The sequence below is a fragment of the Oncorhynchus mykiss genome, chromosome 27 (genome assembly GCF_013265735.2).
Source record: "Oncorhynchus mykiss isolate Arlee chromosome 27, USDA_OmykA_1.1, whole genome shotgun sequence".
Taxonomy (NCBI): Eukaryota; Metazoa; Chordata; class Actinopteri; order Salmoniformes; family Salmonidae; genus Oncorhynchus; species Oncorhynchus mykiss.
Genome location: NC_048591.1, coordinates 12,956,094 through 12,974,131, shown reverse-complemented (window position 1 = coordinate 12,974,131; position 18,038 = coordinate 12,956,094). Strand labels below are relative to the sequence as shown.

Here is an 18,038-nt window from a genome sequence, read left to right as displayed (position 1 = left end):
ACACTGAGCAATCTTTCGAATTATTAGGACATGTAAACTTAATCATTGTTCCGCCAGTGTATTTAATCTACGCACGTAGTGTGAGCCTCCCTCTTTTGCACGAGTGAAGTGAGATCGTAAAAACTGAAAGTATGCATCTTAGAATTAGTTGTCCCCTACAAACTTTATATGTCCAAACTCAGAATCAAAAATAACCTGGCTTCTGTGGTACAGCGCTTATTTTTACTGCCAATTTTCTGCATTTATTTACCACATCAAGTAGCCTGAAACAGGATTATTCAGACAATAATTCCTCTTGCAAAGCATGTAAATGTTTTAAACAAACGATTATATTAATCGGACTATCCATAATAATCATATTATTGTGTGCATGTAACCATACTCATTATTGAAAAGAACAGTATGTCCCAGTTACCTAAAAGCTGAAGTCCATTGCCTATAGTCCCCAGTCTTGCAGAAGTTTACCCACAGTGGTGAGACCTTTCTAGCCAATGAAACCTCCTATCCAGTTGGGTTTGGCTAGGGTGTTTAATAGGACGGTTTTATTGTTTTGTTTGAGTAGGAGGAAGTTAGTTTAGTGCAGTCGTACTTGAGTGCTGGATATAATGCTTTCCTTTAGTGTCTGAGTGGATCCCAGGACTCAGCATGTGGTTTGCTGTGCTTGGGGGGAGTGTCTTTATAAACCGATGTGCCACAGCACGTGTGTGTTTACGTGTGTGGTTGCGGTGAAACCAAAAATAGTGCTGTTGTGAATTCATATTACTTCAGAAATGGACTGCAGAAAGAGTAGCAGCTGCTGTCGCAACAGCTAATGGGGATCCTAATAAAATACCAGATAATACTGCACTTCTCATGGTAACGATGCCACTGTCTCTAACTTCTTCATTAGAGTTCCGGTCACGCATCTAAGTTTGCCGCCTTCTCTATAATAGGATGTTGACTATGTGCTCTTTGTTTGTGATTGGCAGAGCACCGTTGACAAGCTCATTAAGAAGACTAACTTGGCCCTTGTGATTGGCACTCACTCATGGAGGGAGCAGTTCGTGGAAGCTGTGACTGTCAGCGCAGGTCAGCTTTTGGTGTGTGTGTGTGTGTGTGTGTGTGTGATTTCTATTGAATGAGAGAAAGATGAATAAGGTGAGTCTCACAGTTGACATTGTATCATACACACACACTGACTGGCTGCTTTATGAATGTAATTACCCGCTCATGCTTTGAGTAGCGGTCTGAGGGCTTTTTGTACAGAGCCGTAATTACATCAAATATTTGGAGTCCTTTATTTTTCATACAAAAAGCGTTCCACGCTTTCCATTTAGAAAGTGAGTGTTAGCTTGCTCTTTAAGTGTGACATGTCAAGGGGTAACAAGTGAGGACACAGTCCCTTCATTTTGGAAGCTCATTATAACAGGAAATAACTTGTTTGAAAAGTGATAATTGCAAACCCTCAGACTTCAAATGACAAGGTTTCTGTGATATTTATGTTTGTAATATCTGTTACATAATGTAATGAATAGAAAGCAAAGCTGTCTTCCACGGTGTTGAGGTAATGGGAGCGATGCCTGACTGTGTCTCGTGTAAAAGCTCTCTCCGGTGGACAGTTATATTCATTACAGACAAACATGTCTCACCATAATCCAACAATACACAAAGTAATACACGGAGCGTGGTGTGTGTGCGCCAGTGAAGGCTCCTCAGAGGAGGAATGGGAGGACCATCCTCAGTGAATTTCATAGAAATACAAATTGTGAAACATTAAAAAAGTTATCCTTTTATAGGTTAAACTTTACTATAAATATACTCACATGTCAACAAATAATTGATTAAAATACACTGTTTTGCAGTGAAGGTCTACGGTAACCTCAACAGCACTCTGTATGGTAGCACCATGGTGTAGCCGGAGGACACCTAGTTACACAGTAATAATGACAACTTCCGGAGGACGTCCTCCAACCTATCAGAGCTCTTGCAGCATGAACTGACATGTTGTCCACCCAATCAAAGGATCAGATAATGAATCTAGTACTGAAAGCAGAAGCTACAGCTAGCACTGCATAAAATGTGGTGAGTAGTTGACTCCGAGAGAAAGACCATAGTTCAACCGTTTTAAACAAATTAATTTCTTCAAAAATAACGGATAAGCAAGAGAGAGAACTAGCTATTTCGTTTTATTTATTTTTCTCACTTTTAATTACTTCACTTGCAAATGCAGAAAGCTAGTTTTGCCTACTCAAACAAAGAGGGATGCTATGTTAGCTAGCTGGCTATGGCTATCCAACACTGAAACTCTTCCAAGTCCAGGTAAGCTTTTGGTTGTATTAATTTATTGCCACCTGGGCCTGCTGGTGTAACTGATAAACTGCTTGCTGACTGTACACTGTACTGCATGATTGTAGCAGGTTTTTTCTCCTGGTCACAGACAGCTGATGTGTTGTGCACTGAAGTCCACAAGTGAATCGAAAAGGTGTTCGTAGATGTGAGAAGGAATATACAATGAGCAAAGTGATCATACTGTTTGTATGTGGCTGCTATGAAAGTGAACTGTGTTTGAGTGTGTTCAGGGGTGTATTCATTCCTCCGATTCTGTAAAAAAACAAAAAAAACATAAGCAAACAGAATGAAACAGGGATAAACACACCTGAGTTTGTCCAATATAAACTGTTTGCAACTGTTGGACTAATGAGTACACCCTAGATCAGCTAGATGTAGGCAAGAGTGTGCAAGGTGGTACCGAATGTGTCACTGTCGGTCACTTAGATTTTTCTCACAACCTGTACACCTACGCTGTAAACGTTCATCCATAGGCTAGGTTGTAGCAACCTCATGATGGGTATAGGGAAAATTCAAGTATCATGTAGTAGCCTAAACCTATCGATGTTACATTGAGCTGGGTGAATGGAATATGAATGAGAGTCATCCAGTATTCTGTAATAGATAATAAGGCCATGCTCATAAAAAAATGTATTGTCCTCCCTCATCTTAAATGGCACCGACCACCACTGGTGTGCGTCCGTGCATGAGTGTGTTTGTATATGTGGCTCTTATGTTTTACTGTGTCCCCTCCCAGGTGATGACGATGATGAAGAGGGGCGTGAGGAGCGTCTGCCATCCTGCTACGACTACGTCATGCACTTCCTGACGGTGTTCTGGAAGGTTCTGTTCGCCTTCGTTCCGCCCACCGAGTACTGGAATGGCTGGGCCTGCTTCTTCGTGTCCATCTCGGTTATCGGCATCCTGACTGCTATCATCGGGGACCTAGCCTCCCACTTCGGCTGCACTGTGGGTCTCAGGGACACTGTCACTGCCGTGGTGTTTGTGGCTCTGGGTACTTCCATTCCTGGTGAGAGATGATGCTAAACGGAACAAAAATAGAAACATGCAACAATTTCATTGATTTGACTGAGTTACAGTTCATATGAGGAAATCAGTCAAGTTGAAATAAATTTATTAGGCCCTTACCTATAGATTTCACATGACTGGGAATACAGATATGCATCTGTTGGTCACAGATACCTTTCAAAAAACATGGGCCTCACTGTATTTTTGTGCATTCAAATTACCATCGATAAAATGCAATTGTGTTCATTGTCCGTAGCTTATGCCTGCCCATACCATAACCCCACCACCATGGGGCACTCTGTTCACAATGTTGACATCAGCAAACCACTCGCCCACACGACACCATACACGTGGTCTGCCCAGGGCTCTACACTATCTTTTTTTCCCAAGGAGTACATGCGCTCCTAAATGAAAAAGTGTAGGAGCACACAAAGAAATTTAGGAGCACAGTGAAAAATGTAACAGAGTTTATTAACAAACAATTTATCACATATATATTTATACTGCATGTGTGAGCGTGTACTAAGGGACACACATCTGTGGAACAGCACATACCACCAAAATCACACATTGACCCAGGCCTACTAGACGCAAAGGATATCAGTTGTCCAGCTGCTTTTGTATGTTGGCCGTCTGGCACGCTAAGAGGTCAGCCGTCTGGCACGCTTAGAGGTCAGCCAGCGGTCCACGGCAGGAGTGGGATGGAACTCCTCGACAGGAGAACCCTCCAGGCTGATCCTCATCAGGTCTTCGGTTCTGCGCAGAGAAGCCTCACTCACACTGGGCGGGTGAAATGGGCAGCACCAGCATAAGCTGCACCAACTCCAGTAGGTTCTAGGGAAAAAATTATATCTTTCAATTTCATTTAAACTAAGAAGCAGTGCGGCTTGGTTGGGTTGTGTTTCGGAGGACACATGGCTCTCGACCTTCGCCTTTCCCGAGTCCGTACGGGAGTTGCAGCGATGAGACAAGACTGGAACTACTAACTATTGGATACCACGAAATTGGGGAGAAAAAAGGGGTGAAAAATACAAATAAATAAATTCTTACCTCTCTAGATGCTTCTTGAAAAGCCTCATCAGCTGTGCCACACCATCATCGCCAAAGGTGAGAAGGCTATCCTGGTCTTCTGGCCAGGTGTCTGAAAGACTCCACTGGGGTCTGGACACCCTCATCCTTAAGCAAACCACCACACCTGGCTTTGAGATCATCCACGCCGATGTTGATGGCCGCCTCCATGTGCTGCTTCAGCTGGGGATTGGGGTGAGGTCCGTGAAGCCTTTCAGATTCCCCTTCAGTGTTATTCCCTTTAACAGAAATCACACACCCACACACACACAATGAAATGTCGGCCATTTGTCTGTCTCCCATTAAAAACAATTTAAGACTTCTCCACTGCATTTCCCTCTATCTCAAATCGTTATATCGGGCAACGAATACATTGATTCTCACACTGAGAATCAACACTTTAAGGGCTCTGTGGACATGGGGGATCCAGCGAGTTCCCTTGTTGCTTGACGGTGTGCAAATATCCACACCGACAAGCTCTTGCCCAAGAACATAGAGTTCTCGTTTGGATTTTCCGCTGAAGTGATACGTTGTCCATATCAGATTCAGAAGATCGTACACGACAGACACCTTTGGCTCTTTCTTCTGAATGGTCAGTATTGCCAGTTCTAGTCTGTGAAAGTCAGAACAGAATCTTCCAAACAATTCACCGTCTCTTGTGCCAACAGAAAACAATAATTCTCTGGTATTTACCATTCCAGCACTTAGCACACAGACAGACACACACACAGTATTGTTTAACATTCTCTGCTAGCAAATAAAACTAAATCATAGAGAATGTATTAGTTACAAATTTATGTGGCATACAGTGGATTGGGATTATATGCCACCCCTGCCTCTCTCTGCAGGTGGGCAATCACTCCCCCACGGTGGCCCATGTTCATGGAGGCACCATCTGCCCCTCTGGGCAAACAGCACCAAATGTGGCCTTGGTGGCATCCAGAACACCTCGAATGACAACACACAAAAAACAATTATACAAAAGTATTTCTGACAAACTAAATGATCTCCATTATGAATAATGATTCAACTTTACACAAGAATAAAGCCTATAAAGAGGAACAATTTACCAATGGCATGAGAGTGCTCAAGTGTCTGTTGTCCGACCAGGAGATTGACTGGCTTCCTTCCCATCCTCCAACAAGCGTACGTAGACAATCTCACATTCGGTGTTAGATATATATCAGTGTCTCCGTCTATTAGAAAGGCAAGATGCTTCGCGGCTTTCAGATTCGCTGACAGGCGCTCTTTCACTATGTCAGCAATTTGACCGATCATCTCCGCACATTTTACATCATTCTCGTATGTGGGATTAATGTCAACTCCGTTTTTGTGGTGGAGTCTGATAAGCGGCTCAAATTTGACGAAATGTTCTTCTTTCGCAATGAAGTATGCGATGTTTATCTTTATTTTCAGTTACCTCCTCTTCTCCTCCTCAGACAGCAGCACTTGCCTCCTCAAGGCTGCTGACAACGTGCCTGAAGGTTTCTCTCAACAGGTACAGATCTCTGCACTGGATTTGCTACGCTATCTCTTTTCAGATGCGGGTTTCCTGACACGAAAGACGATCCCGCCTGTTTCTGCCCTCTACATTATTTGCAGAACATGACGTTGTTTTCGAACTCTACTCATGGGAATTTTTTTTGCCAATTCGCATTGAATCTATATGTTCTCCCTCCACCGGCTACAGTGGACGTTGAAGTGACAGCGGGGGTCACGTTAGCGTCGCTAATGTTGTTTTCAGCATCCCTAACGTTAGCCGCCTCAGGTCAACCTTGTGAAGAGGCTTCATTAGTTGAACCTTGCGAATCCCCATTGCCGGATTCCTCTTTCTCCTAGTCTCTTTTTCGCTTAAATTAAAATTGAATGGGCTTCATTTTTAGCGATGCCAGCACGTTAATTTATAGCCTATACCGATACTATTTTCCAGTGTTGTTCACCTTTCTCTCTTTCTCTCTGACTGGACTGCGTCATCACAGAAAACTACTGTGGTTGGTGCATGCCGCTTGTAGAATGTGGGACCTGAAGTTTTGAAACAATTAGCAGCGGGGGAAACATAGATTACCATGGGTTGTAATCTTTAATCGCACACTGTGCTCGTAAATATTTTTTTAGGTTCGCACATATCTATTTTTAGGGGCAAATGCAAGTGAAATACTGCACTGTAGAGCACTGGGTCTGCGGTTGTGAGGCCGGTTGGACACACTGCCAAATTCTCTAAAAAGATGTTGGAGAGGGTTTATGGTAGAGAAATCAACATTAAATTCTCTGGCAATAGCTGTGGTGGACATTTCTGCAGTCAGCATACCAATTGCGTGCGCTCCCTCAAAACATGAAACATCTGTGACATTGGTTTGTGTGACAAAACTTCACATTTTAAAGTGGCCTTTTATTGTCCCCAGCACAAGGTGTGTAATGATCATGCTGTTTAATCAGCTTCTTGATATGCCACAACTGTCAGGTGGGTGGATTATCTTGGCAAAGGAGAAATGCTCATTAACAGGATGTAAACTAATGTGTGCACAAAATTTGAGAGAAATACGATTTTGTGTGTATGGAAAATTTCAGGGATCTTTTATTTCAGCTCATGAAACATCTGACCAACACTTTACATGTTGTGTTTCTGTTTTTATTCAGTGTATATCTTAATGTAATTTAAATACCATAACCAGCCCTCATTTTATGAGGGGTTAGGTATAAGGTTGCCAGTAATAGCATTACTGTTTGGGAAATTGCAGAACTTCCTGAATGGCAGCTTGGCCAGTTAGTGAAATCCTTGTGTGACCACAACAAAATATGTTTATGGTGACAAGTGTTGTCTGTGGTTGACTTATGACAACAGTATGACTAAGATGCTGAAAGCCGTGATGACAGGTACTTCTCTCTCACTTCTTCACTTGTCTTTCTTCTCTCTGTTCTCTCCCAACCTTCCTACCCTCCTCCCTCCCTCCTCAGACACGTTTGCCAGCAAGGTGGCGGCTACGCAGGACCAGCACGCTGACGCGTCGGTGGGCAATGTGACGGGCAGCAACGCGGTCAACGTGTTCCTGGGCATCGGGGTGGCGTGGTCAGTGGCGGCCGTCTACTGGAAGGTGCAGGGCAAGGAATTCCGCGTGGACCCGGGCTCCCTGGCCTTCTCCGTCACCCTCTTCACCAGCTTCGCCTTCATCTGCATGGGCGTGCTACTGTTCCGCCGGCGGCCCTCTATTGGGGGGGAGCTGGGCGGGCCGCGGACAGCACGCATCATCACCAGCCTCTTCTTCCTGGGCCTCTGGTTCCTCTACGTCCTCTTCTCCAGCCTGGAGGCCTACTGCCACATAGAGGGCTTTTAGAGGACACATGAGAGCAGAGACAGGGCTACTAGTCAAAACACTGATATACATTATAGTTATTATAATACACACATCTACAACAGGACAGGGCCCAGGCCAAAGGTTGGGACCTGGTCATTGTCACTGGATCACTAATACCTAAGGGATCTATAGACATACCAGATATACACACACAATTACATACAAAACACATACACACACATACTGAAATATGAACTGTACATATAACTACATGCATGCGCCAACAAATGCAAATGTGGTCTCTCACCAAGACAAACAAACACACATACAATACTGTAACAAGGGCACCACACAGGTTGTGTGTGGCCTGGAGCCTGGATGACACCCAGTTAACATCAACCTCCTATTGCACACTCAAATGTTATACACACTCACTGGACAAACGAGGAAGAGAAGGAGAGAAAACAAAGTATTGGTCAAGGAAGTGATGAAGGAAGTAAGACAGGAGAGATGTCAAAGAAGGAAGCATGTTCAGAATGTAAACCAGCATGTTGGAAAAGAGGGAGAGCGAAAGAGAGAAAGTGACAGACAGGTGTGTAGAAACTAAGTGTTGCAGTGGCATTCTTTCTATTCATTCCAGCTGGCTGCATAACATGATTTTTGGGTCCAGCTAGACTGCTTTAACTACCATGGGTTTTGCAGGGATGGCCATAGCTCTATCACCGGTGCAGCAGAGGCAAACCAGACTCAAAGTACAGTGGTGCAAAAAATACTCAATTGTCAGACTTGAGTAAAAGTAAATGCTATACATCAAATTCCGTATATTAAACAAACCAGACCGCACAAATGTATTTTTTATGGACAGCCAGGGGCACACTCCAAAACGTACACATCATTTACAAACGCAGTATTTGTGTTTAGTGAGTCTGCCAGATCAGAGGCAGTAGGGATGACAATGCGTTATATTGATAGGTGCGTGAATTGGACCATATTGCTCTCCTGCCTGAGCATTCTAAATGTAACGAGTACTTTTGGGTGTCAGGGAAAAGGTATGGAAGTAAAAAAATATATATTTTCTTTAGGAATGTTGTTGAGTACCAGTCAAAGTTGTCAAAAATATAAATAGTAAGGTAGAGAACATAACTTGTTTTTGGAGTAAGTTTTAAGTCAAAGTATTTTTACTTAGTTACTTTACACCACTGCGTAGTAGTGGAATGGGTCCATCTTCAGTCGCTATGACGGAGCACCATGAAAATGGTTGATCAATGAGTAAAATGTTTACATTTAGCAACGGGAGATACTGAGTAAAACAACAACAAAACTGAAAGCCCCAAGTTGCAGTTAGAATTTTCTATAGAGAGGTGGGAATTCCGCATGACATTAAAACAAGGTCTCAATGCTGTGTTGGTGTAAATACATGCTTATATACTATAGGAGAGTAGATGTATTTATTAGAGGGACTTCTCTACAGATATGGTAGAATGGGGTGGCCAATGGGAACAGATATAATGCATGGTGTTCAGAAACTAGTCACCACTCTCCGACTTGACAGGAAAATGACTTTTGGAGATCGCTTGTGTAAGTTATGGCTCCTCGACGAGACATCATTCTTTCTCATAACTACAGTCCCATCCATTGAAGTTAAACAGAGCGATCCAGAGGGATTAAATATAAATTTGCCTCCTCATCTGTGGACTTCTAAATGAAGGGAAGACAAGAGTTTCTGGAGGCATCACTCTGAATAAAGAAAGTCTCACATCCAGCACTTGAGGCTCTTACTGTTCACATCTCACTGGACTTCAGATATTACAGTGGAGATCATAGATCTGCATTCCACTCCAGACATTAGATTCCTCCATCAACATCATGTTTGAGACATTGTACATTTTTATGACCTTTCGCAACCGCCATACGAGTGAAATGATGATTTAGCAATGCAGGCACATTGATGGTGTAAATATTATTTGTTACTGTCCAAGGGTGAGTTACTATCCACTGAAGCACAGCACAAAACGACACATTCATCTCCTAGAAATATGATACTACGAGAGTGTATCGCCATCTAACGTATACTTTTCAAAAACAATCCGTTACTTGAATACAGGTATAAAGTCAACTTTACAAATATACTGTATCCCTTTGGCTCCACGCCTGCTCAGTGGACAGTAACTATTCATTGTACTTTGGTGGGTGTAGAGGTAAAAGCAGAGAGGGGTGGTGAGGTTGAGGGTAGCGCTTGTTTGCTCCAAAATATATCATATGCAAGGATATTGGTCACCTGTGTAAGACTTCAGGACCAGATGAGTTCTGTACCGAGATGTCTATATTGTTGTTCATTCAATCAAAATCGATCAATATTTGTGAAGGGAAAAAAACATTGCTCGTTTGTGATGCTATAACGGAACAACTTTTAGGTGTGGAGGGCTGTAAAGTCTTTGCTGTGGAATAGTGGGTAGAGATGCATGACAGAATAATAGTGACAGCACGGCACCGGCATGGACAAAAATAATGATAATGATGCATGCATGGGTGGTGACACGAGAATACAGTGTGTGTGTATTTCATAGGAGAATGGTTCACATAGAGCAGGATGTCCAGACTGCAGCCAGACCTGTGAAGAGCATACAGACTGCTTCTGCTCCTCACCTGTTAACAGTAAAGGCTGCTCTGGAAATATCCCAACCCAACCCCAGCTAATTGGCCCAAAATACAGCAACACTGGGCCACCATCAGTACCTAAGACCATGGCATATAAGTTAACTTATTTTGGAGTGAGGCTTACTGTACTCCAACTTGTCCAACAGTGTTAGTTCCAAATGCTCCTATTCTTCTGGTTATTCTGGTTTCTTACCTTTTGAAATCCAAACCGCTCCGTTTGCGTAACAGTGAAACTGGGAGAGATTACATTTCAACCCATGGGTTCTCATCATGTTCTAATCAGGTACTGACTGTTATGCAGTAACTACAGATCGTCGCTACAGTCATTCTGCGTCATACCCATTTATTGCCTTAAAGTCTAGTATTTAATATTTTGTTTAATTTGACTTGTCTTGCACTTTGTTGAGTATGTGTATGCTTGGAGCGGGAACCCGAAACCAAATAGATTTTTGTGCAATGTGTGGAACCAGTGGCAGCTCAGAGTAATCTCTACTACTTAGCTAAGAAAAGTGGCAGAGGTAATATACACTATACAGTGGGGTGAAAAAGTATTTAGTCAGCCACCAATTGTGCAAGTTCTCCCACTTAAAAAGATGAGAGAGGCCTGTAATTTTCATCATAGGTACACTTCAACTATGACAAACAAAATTAGAAGAAAAAAATCCAGAAAAATCACATTGTAGGATTTTTTATGAATTTATTTGCAAATTATGGTGGAAAATAAGTATTTGTTCAATAACAAAAGTTTATCTCAATACTTTGTTATAGCCTTTGTTGGCAATGACAGAGGTCAAACGTTTTCTGTAAGTCTTCACAAGGTTTTCACACACTGTTGCTGGTATTTTGGCCTATTCCTTCATGCAGATCTCCTCTAGAGCATTGATGTTTTGGGGCTGTTGCTGGGCAACACAGACTTTCAACACCCTCCAAAGATTTTCTATGGGGTTGAGATCTGGAGACTGGCTAGGCCACTCCAGGACCTTGAAATGCTTCTTGCGAAGCCACTCCTTCGTTGCCCGGGCGGTGTGTTTGGGATCATTGTCATGCTGAAAGACCCAGCCACGTTTCATCTTCAATGCCCTTGCTGATGGAAGGAGGTTTTCACTCAAAATCTCACGATACATGGCCCCATTCATTCTTTTCTTTACACGGATCAGTCGTCCTGGTCCCTTTGCAGAAAAACAGCCCCCAAAGCATGATGTTTCCACCCCCATGCTTCACAGTAGGTATGGTGTTCTTTGGATGCAACTCAGCATTCTTTGTCCTCCAAACACGACGAGTTGAGTTTTTACCAAAATATAACTTTATATATTATAGTTATATTTTGGTTTCATCTGACCATATGACATTCTCCCAATCTTCTTCTGGATCATCCAAATGCTCTCTAGCAAACTTCAGACGGGCCTGGACATGTACTGGCTTAAGCAGGGGGACACGTCTGGCACTGCAGGATTTGAGTCCCTGGCGGCGTAGTGTGTTACTGATGGTAGGCTTTGTTACTTTGGTCCCAGCTCTCTGCAGGTCATTCACTAGGTCCCCCCGTGTAGTTCTGGGATTTTTGCTCACCGTTCTTGTGATCATTTTGACTCCACGGGGTGAGATCTTGTGTGGAGCCCCAGATCGAGGGAGATTATCAGTGGTCTTGTATGTCTTCCATTTCCTAATAATTGCTCCCACAGTTGATTTCTTCAAACCAAGTTGCTTACCTATTGCAGATTCAGTCTTCCCAGCCTGGTGCAGGTCTACAATTTTGTTTCTGGTGTCCTTTGACAGCTCTTTGGTCTTGGCCATAGTGGAGTTTGGAGTGTGACTGTTTGAGGTTGTGGACAGGTGTCTTTTATACGGATAACAAGTTCAAACAGGTGCCATTATTACAGGTAAAGAGTGGAGGACAGAGGAGCCTCTTAAAGAAGAAGTTACAGGTCTGTGAGAGCCAGAAATCTTGCTTGTTTGTAGGTGACCAAAATACTTATTTTTCACCATAATTTGCAAATGAATTCATACAAAATCCTACAATGTGATTTTCCGGATTTTTCTTCTTCTCATTTTGTCTGTCATAGTTGAAGTGTACCTATGATGATGAAAATTACAGGCCTCTCTCATCTTTTTAAGTGGGAGAACTTGCACAATTGGTGGCTGACTACAAACTTTTTTGCCCCACTGTATATACAAAAGTATGTGGATAACCCTTCAAATTAGTGGATTTGGCTATTTCAGCCACACCAGTTGCCGACAGGTGTATAAAATCGAGCACACCGCCATGCAATCTCCATAGACAAACATTGGCAGTAGAATGGCCTTACTGAAGAGCTCAGTGACTTTCAACGTGGCACCGTCATAAGATGCCACCATTCCAACAAGTCAGTTCTAAAAATGTTTGGCCTGCTAGAGCTGCCCCGGTCAACTGTAAGTGGTGTTATTGTGAAGTGGAAGCATCTAGGAGCAACAATGGCCACACAAGCTCACAGAACAGGATTGCCGAGTCCTGAAGCTCATAAAAATTATTCTGTCCTCGGTTGCAAAGCTCACTACTGAGTTCCAAACTGCCTCTGGAAGAAATGTCAGCGCAATAACTTTTTGTCGGGAGCTTCATGAAATGGGTTTCCATGGCCGAGCAGCCGCACACAAGCCTAAGTTCACCATGCGCAATGCCAAGCTTCGGCTGGAGTGGTGTAAAGCTCTCCACCATTGGAGCAGTGGAAACACATTCTCCGGAGTGATGAATCACGCTTCACCATCTGGTTTGGCGGATGCCATGAGAAAGCTACCTGCTCGAATGCATAGTGCCAACTGTAAAGTTTGGTGTAAAAGGAATAATGGTCTGGGGATGTTTTTCATGGTTTCGGGCTAGGCCTCTTAGTTCCAGTGAAGGGAAATCTTATTTCTACAGCATAGAATGACATTCTAGATGATTCTGTGCTTCAAATTTTGTGGCAACAGTTTGGGGAAGGCCCTTTCCTGTTTCAGCATGACAATGCCCCTGTGCACAAAGCGAGGTCCATACAGAAATGCTTTGTCGAGATCAGTGTGGAAGAACTTGACTAGCCTGACCTCAACCCCATTGGCCACCTTTTGGGATGAATTGGAACGCCAACTGCGAGCCAGGCCTAATCGCCTAACATCAGTGCCCGACCACACTAATGCTCTTGTTCCAACATCTAGTGGAAAGCCTTCATAGGAGGCTGTTATAGCAGCAAAGGAGAGACCAACTCCATATTAATACCCATGATTTTGGAATGAGACCTTCGATGAGCAGGTGTCCACATAATTTTGGTCATGTAGTGTATGATTACATATAAACTGAAATAACATCTTCATGAAAGATCCACTTAGGTATACTGTGTTTACTCTGGATTTGACTCTACTTTATAATATTTTGTTACTCCTGCCCCATTCTCAATGAGATGAAAGTGCAATAAGTAAGATAGTGGGAGATGGGGAGGGGCAGTGAACTGTTACTGTCCATGATCCTTACACGTGGCTCAATCGCCTGACTTACTGAGTCGCTAAGAAAACATTTATAATAACAGGACAACAAGGCTGACACAAAATGGAGGTGTGTTTATCTCAGTATTGCCAGGTGTTCTGAGGTGGATATGGAGAGAGAATAGAACACAGCAGTGAGGCTCTGTCAATATGCTGCACAATACTAGAGACAGATGTTATATCGTATGAGAGTTTTCCCCACTTATTTTAGAGTTCAGGATAGTTGAACTCTAGTTGAACTGTAGCGTTGTCAGTGAGTACAACCAGTGAGAATGATTAACATTTAAATATTACAAATGCAAAAAGTGGATTAATGAGTAATGACATTTTGCAAATAAAGTGAGTAAACAAACTGACCCCTTCAACTACAGATGTACTGATTCAAATAGCAACTTAATGAAATTGGAATGCACACTTAAGAATAGTTATGTATAAATATGGTTATTGATGCTTGTATAACATACAAAGATTTCAGTTACCTTGACCCTCCTCAGTGTTTCCCCACTAACAGTGTTAGTCAACTTTTGAAAAGCAACTTCTTATCTCTTCTTCAACAACAAAAAAATCCAGAAGTGACATTTTTCTATTTTCAAATGATATTGGTAATGGTGGAAGCACCACAGATGTAGCCCCGATGGTTTAGGCAGGTGATAAAGAGGCATTTAGATATTTCTCTAATTGTCCAATTTGAAGGCAAATTTCCCCTTGAACTGTTCATTTGATGTACCACTAGCTGATTTATTATTTCTCTCCTAAATCACTGTGTCTTATGTTTTTATACTCTACATGCACATTTCTGTTGCCCAGATTATTTCAATTATTTATATTTATTAATGATATTTTATTGTTCAACGGCTCCTTGAAGCAAACCATTTGAACCGTTACAATGTTTCAAAGAGAGTAGTTGCAATGTGCAAAAATATAAACCTGAATCTTCTGTGAGTTCATCTTGATGAGCAGTCAACTCGGCTCACTCAGTGGGAGTAAAACACTTATTTTCTCCAGTGTTTGTTGCACCCTCTACCAACCGACATACAGTACCAGTCAAAAGTTTGGACACACCTACTCATTCAAGGGGTTTTCTTTATTTTTACTATTTTCTACGTTTGTAGAATAGTAGTGAAGACATCAAACCTATGAAATACCACATATGGAATCATGTAGTAACCAGAAAAGTGTTAAACAAATCTAAATATATTTTATTATTTGAGATTCTTCAAAGTAGCCACCCTTTGTCTTGATGACAGCTTTGCACACTCTTGTCATTCTCTCAACCAGCTTCATGAGGTAGTCACTTGGAATGCATTTCAATTAACAGGTGTGCCTTGTTCATTTGTGGAGTTTGAGACAATCAGTTGTGTTATGACAGGGTAAGGGTGGTATACAGAAGATAGCCCTATTTGTTAAAAGACCAAGTCCATATTATGGCAAGAACAGCTCAAATAAGCACATCATTACTTTAAGACACGCAGGTCAGTCAATAAGGAACATTTCCAGAAAATGTTTAAGTTTCTTCAAGTGCAGTCGCAAAAAACATCAAGCTCTATGATGAAACTGGCTCATGAGGACCGCCACAGGAATGGAAGACCCAGAGTTATCTCTGCTGCAGAGGATAAGTTCATTGGAGTTCACTGCTTCACAGTGTTCAAGTAACAGACCCATCTCAACATCAACTGTTCAGAGGAGACTGCGTGAATTAGGCCTTCATGGTCAAAAGAAACAATAATGGTAAAGAAACAATGGTAAAGAAACAATTACTACAGGACACCAATAAGAAGAGACTTGCTTGGGCCAAGAAACACGAGCAATGGACATTAGACCGGTCGAAATCTGTCTTTTGGTCTGATGAGTCCAAATTTGAGATTTTTGGTTCCAACCACCGTGTCTTCTTGAGACACAGAGTAGGTGAACGGATGATCTTCGTATTTGTGGTTCCCACTGTGAAGCATGGAGGAGGTGTGATGGTGATTTGCTGGTGACACTGTCAGTGATTTATTTAGAATTCAAGGCACACTTAACCAGCATGGCTACCAAAGCATTCTGCAGCAATACGCCATCCCATCATTTGTTTTCAACAGAACAATGACCCAACACACCTCCAGACTGTGTAAGGGCTATTTGACCAAGAAGGAGAGTGAGGGAGTGTTGCATCAGATGACCTGGCCTCCACAGTCATCCAACCTCAACCCAATTGAGATGGTTTGGGATGAGTTGGACCGCAGAGTGAAGGAAAAGCAGCCAACAAGTGCCCAGCATATGTAGGAACTCCTTCAAGACTGTTGGAAAAGCATTCCAGGTGAAGCTGGTTGAGAGAATGCCAAGAGTGTGCAAAGCTGTCATCAAGGCAAAGGGTGGCTACTTTGAAGAATCTCAAATCTAAAACTATATTTTGATTTGTTAAACACTTTTTTTTTTGTTACATGATTCTATATGTGTTATTTCGTAGTTTTGATGTCTTCACGATTATTCTATAATGTATGAAATAGGAAAAATAAAGAAAAAATCTTGAATGAGTAGGTGTGTCCAAACTTTTGACTGGTACTGTATATTTAATTAACTTGAAGACTATCAAGTGAGATTAGCATGTTTACATAAAAATAGTAATGGACATCGCAAGTATCTTGTCAGTTTGTTCAGCGTTGTGATGATATATAGAATGCCATTTACATTCATTGGGTTGGTTATGATATGCCTTTTCCTGAATAGAACTGTCTACAATGTTCAGTTTTTTTAATGACTTCTAGTTAACTGTCAGGCTTTTGCCATTGCTGTAGATGAGATATCACTCCCAGATGTTTTATGTGTGTGCAGTAAATGTCATCCTATCTGCAAATGCATGAACCCCTTGTGTGTTAGCATGGTCTCTTATGGATCGAGTTATCCCAAAATAGTTTCTCTTCTTGTCCTGGGTGGCTGCTTGCGTGGTCTGCTCACGCTTGCAACAAACTGAGCAATGTCGACTTGGTCTAGCAGCAGGTGAATTGTCATTTTTTGATTACGTGTCTACAGTCTACTTATTTATTCACCAGCTACAAAAGCTGTGAAAAGAAAGCCTGGCTTTTCCTGTCTATATCTGAACGTCTCTGATCATTTGGTTGTCAGTTTGTTTGAGTATGATATCTGTGTCTGTTCGTGCCCCTCAACTATCTGTATTGGGGTGATCCACCCCAGGTCGTGCTCTTCAATGTGTTCTTTGTGCAGTTTGATCTGTGAACCTTTCTCTCTGACTGACATTTGTATGGAATAGTGACTGACTTGAAGAAGATATGTGATATTTACATTCATTCAATACTGTAATAAATTATTTGAAAATTATATTGATTTTTTTTATGTAGGTAAAAACAAAGGAAAACTATGGCATGAGGTGTAATGTGTTTAGAAAAAACAAAGATGTAATCAACTCAAGTTGACCTTATTGAATATAGTTTATTTATTTTCAATGCTTACTGTGTCTGTGTAATCCTTTTTTATATGAGAACTTGAACGCAAGTGACAGACATTGACAACAACTTACATTACAAGTCATTGAGTAGGCTGCCATTCAAGACTTTCTCTCCTTATACAATGAACAAAAATAAAAATGCAACATGCAACAATTTCTAAGATTTTACTGAGTTACAGTTCAAATAAGGAAATTAGTCAATTGAAAACAATTAATTAAGCCCTAATCTATGGGTTTCACATGACTGGGAATACAGATAAGCATTTGTTGGTCACATACCTTTTTTAAAAAGGTAGGGGCATGGATCAGAAAACCAGTCAGTATCTGGTTTGACCTATTTGCCTCATGTAGCGCGACCCATCTCCTTCTCAAAGAGTTGATTAGGCTGTTGATTGTGGCCTTTGGAATGTTGTCACACCCCTCTTCAATGGCTGTGCTCAGTTGCTGGGTCTTGGCGGGACCTGGAACATGTGGTCGTACACGTCGATCCAGAGCATCCCAAACATGCTCAAAGGATGATATATCTGATGAGTATGCAGACCATGGAAGAACTGGGACATTTTCAGCTTCCAGCTTCCATTTGTACAGATCCTTGCAACATAGGGCAGTGCATTATCATGCTGAAACCTGAGGTGATAATGGGCCTCAGAATCTCGTCACAGCATCTCTGTGCATTTCAATTGCCATCAATAAAATTCAATTGTGTTCATTGTCTATAACTTATGCCTGGCCATACCATGACCCCACGGCCACCA

At 42.0% G+C, this 18,038-nt stretch overlaps 1 protein-coding gene across 2 annotated transcripts in view; it reads left to right on the top strand.

The window, feature by feature from the left end:
- Positions 1-8,581, top strand: part of LOC110507584 (sodium/calcium exchanger 1) — a 100,499-nt gene extending 91,918 nt beyond the window's left edge. For both annotated transcript variants that reach the window (XM_036964940.1, XM_036964941.1), the window contains 3 exons: positions 969-1,068; positions 3,065-3,337; positions 7,360-8,581. In XM_036964940.1, the coding sequence (XP_036820835.1) occupies positions 969-1,068; positions 3,065-3,337; positions 7,360-7,736 (750 nt within the window). In that variant the 3' untranslated portion in view covers positions 7,737-8,581. The remainder of the gene's footprint in view (positions 1-968; positions 1,069-3,064; positions 3,338-7,359) is intronic.
- The last annotated feature ends 9,457 nt before the right edge of the window (positions 8,582-18,038 follow it).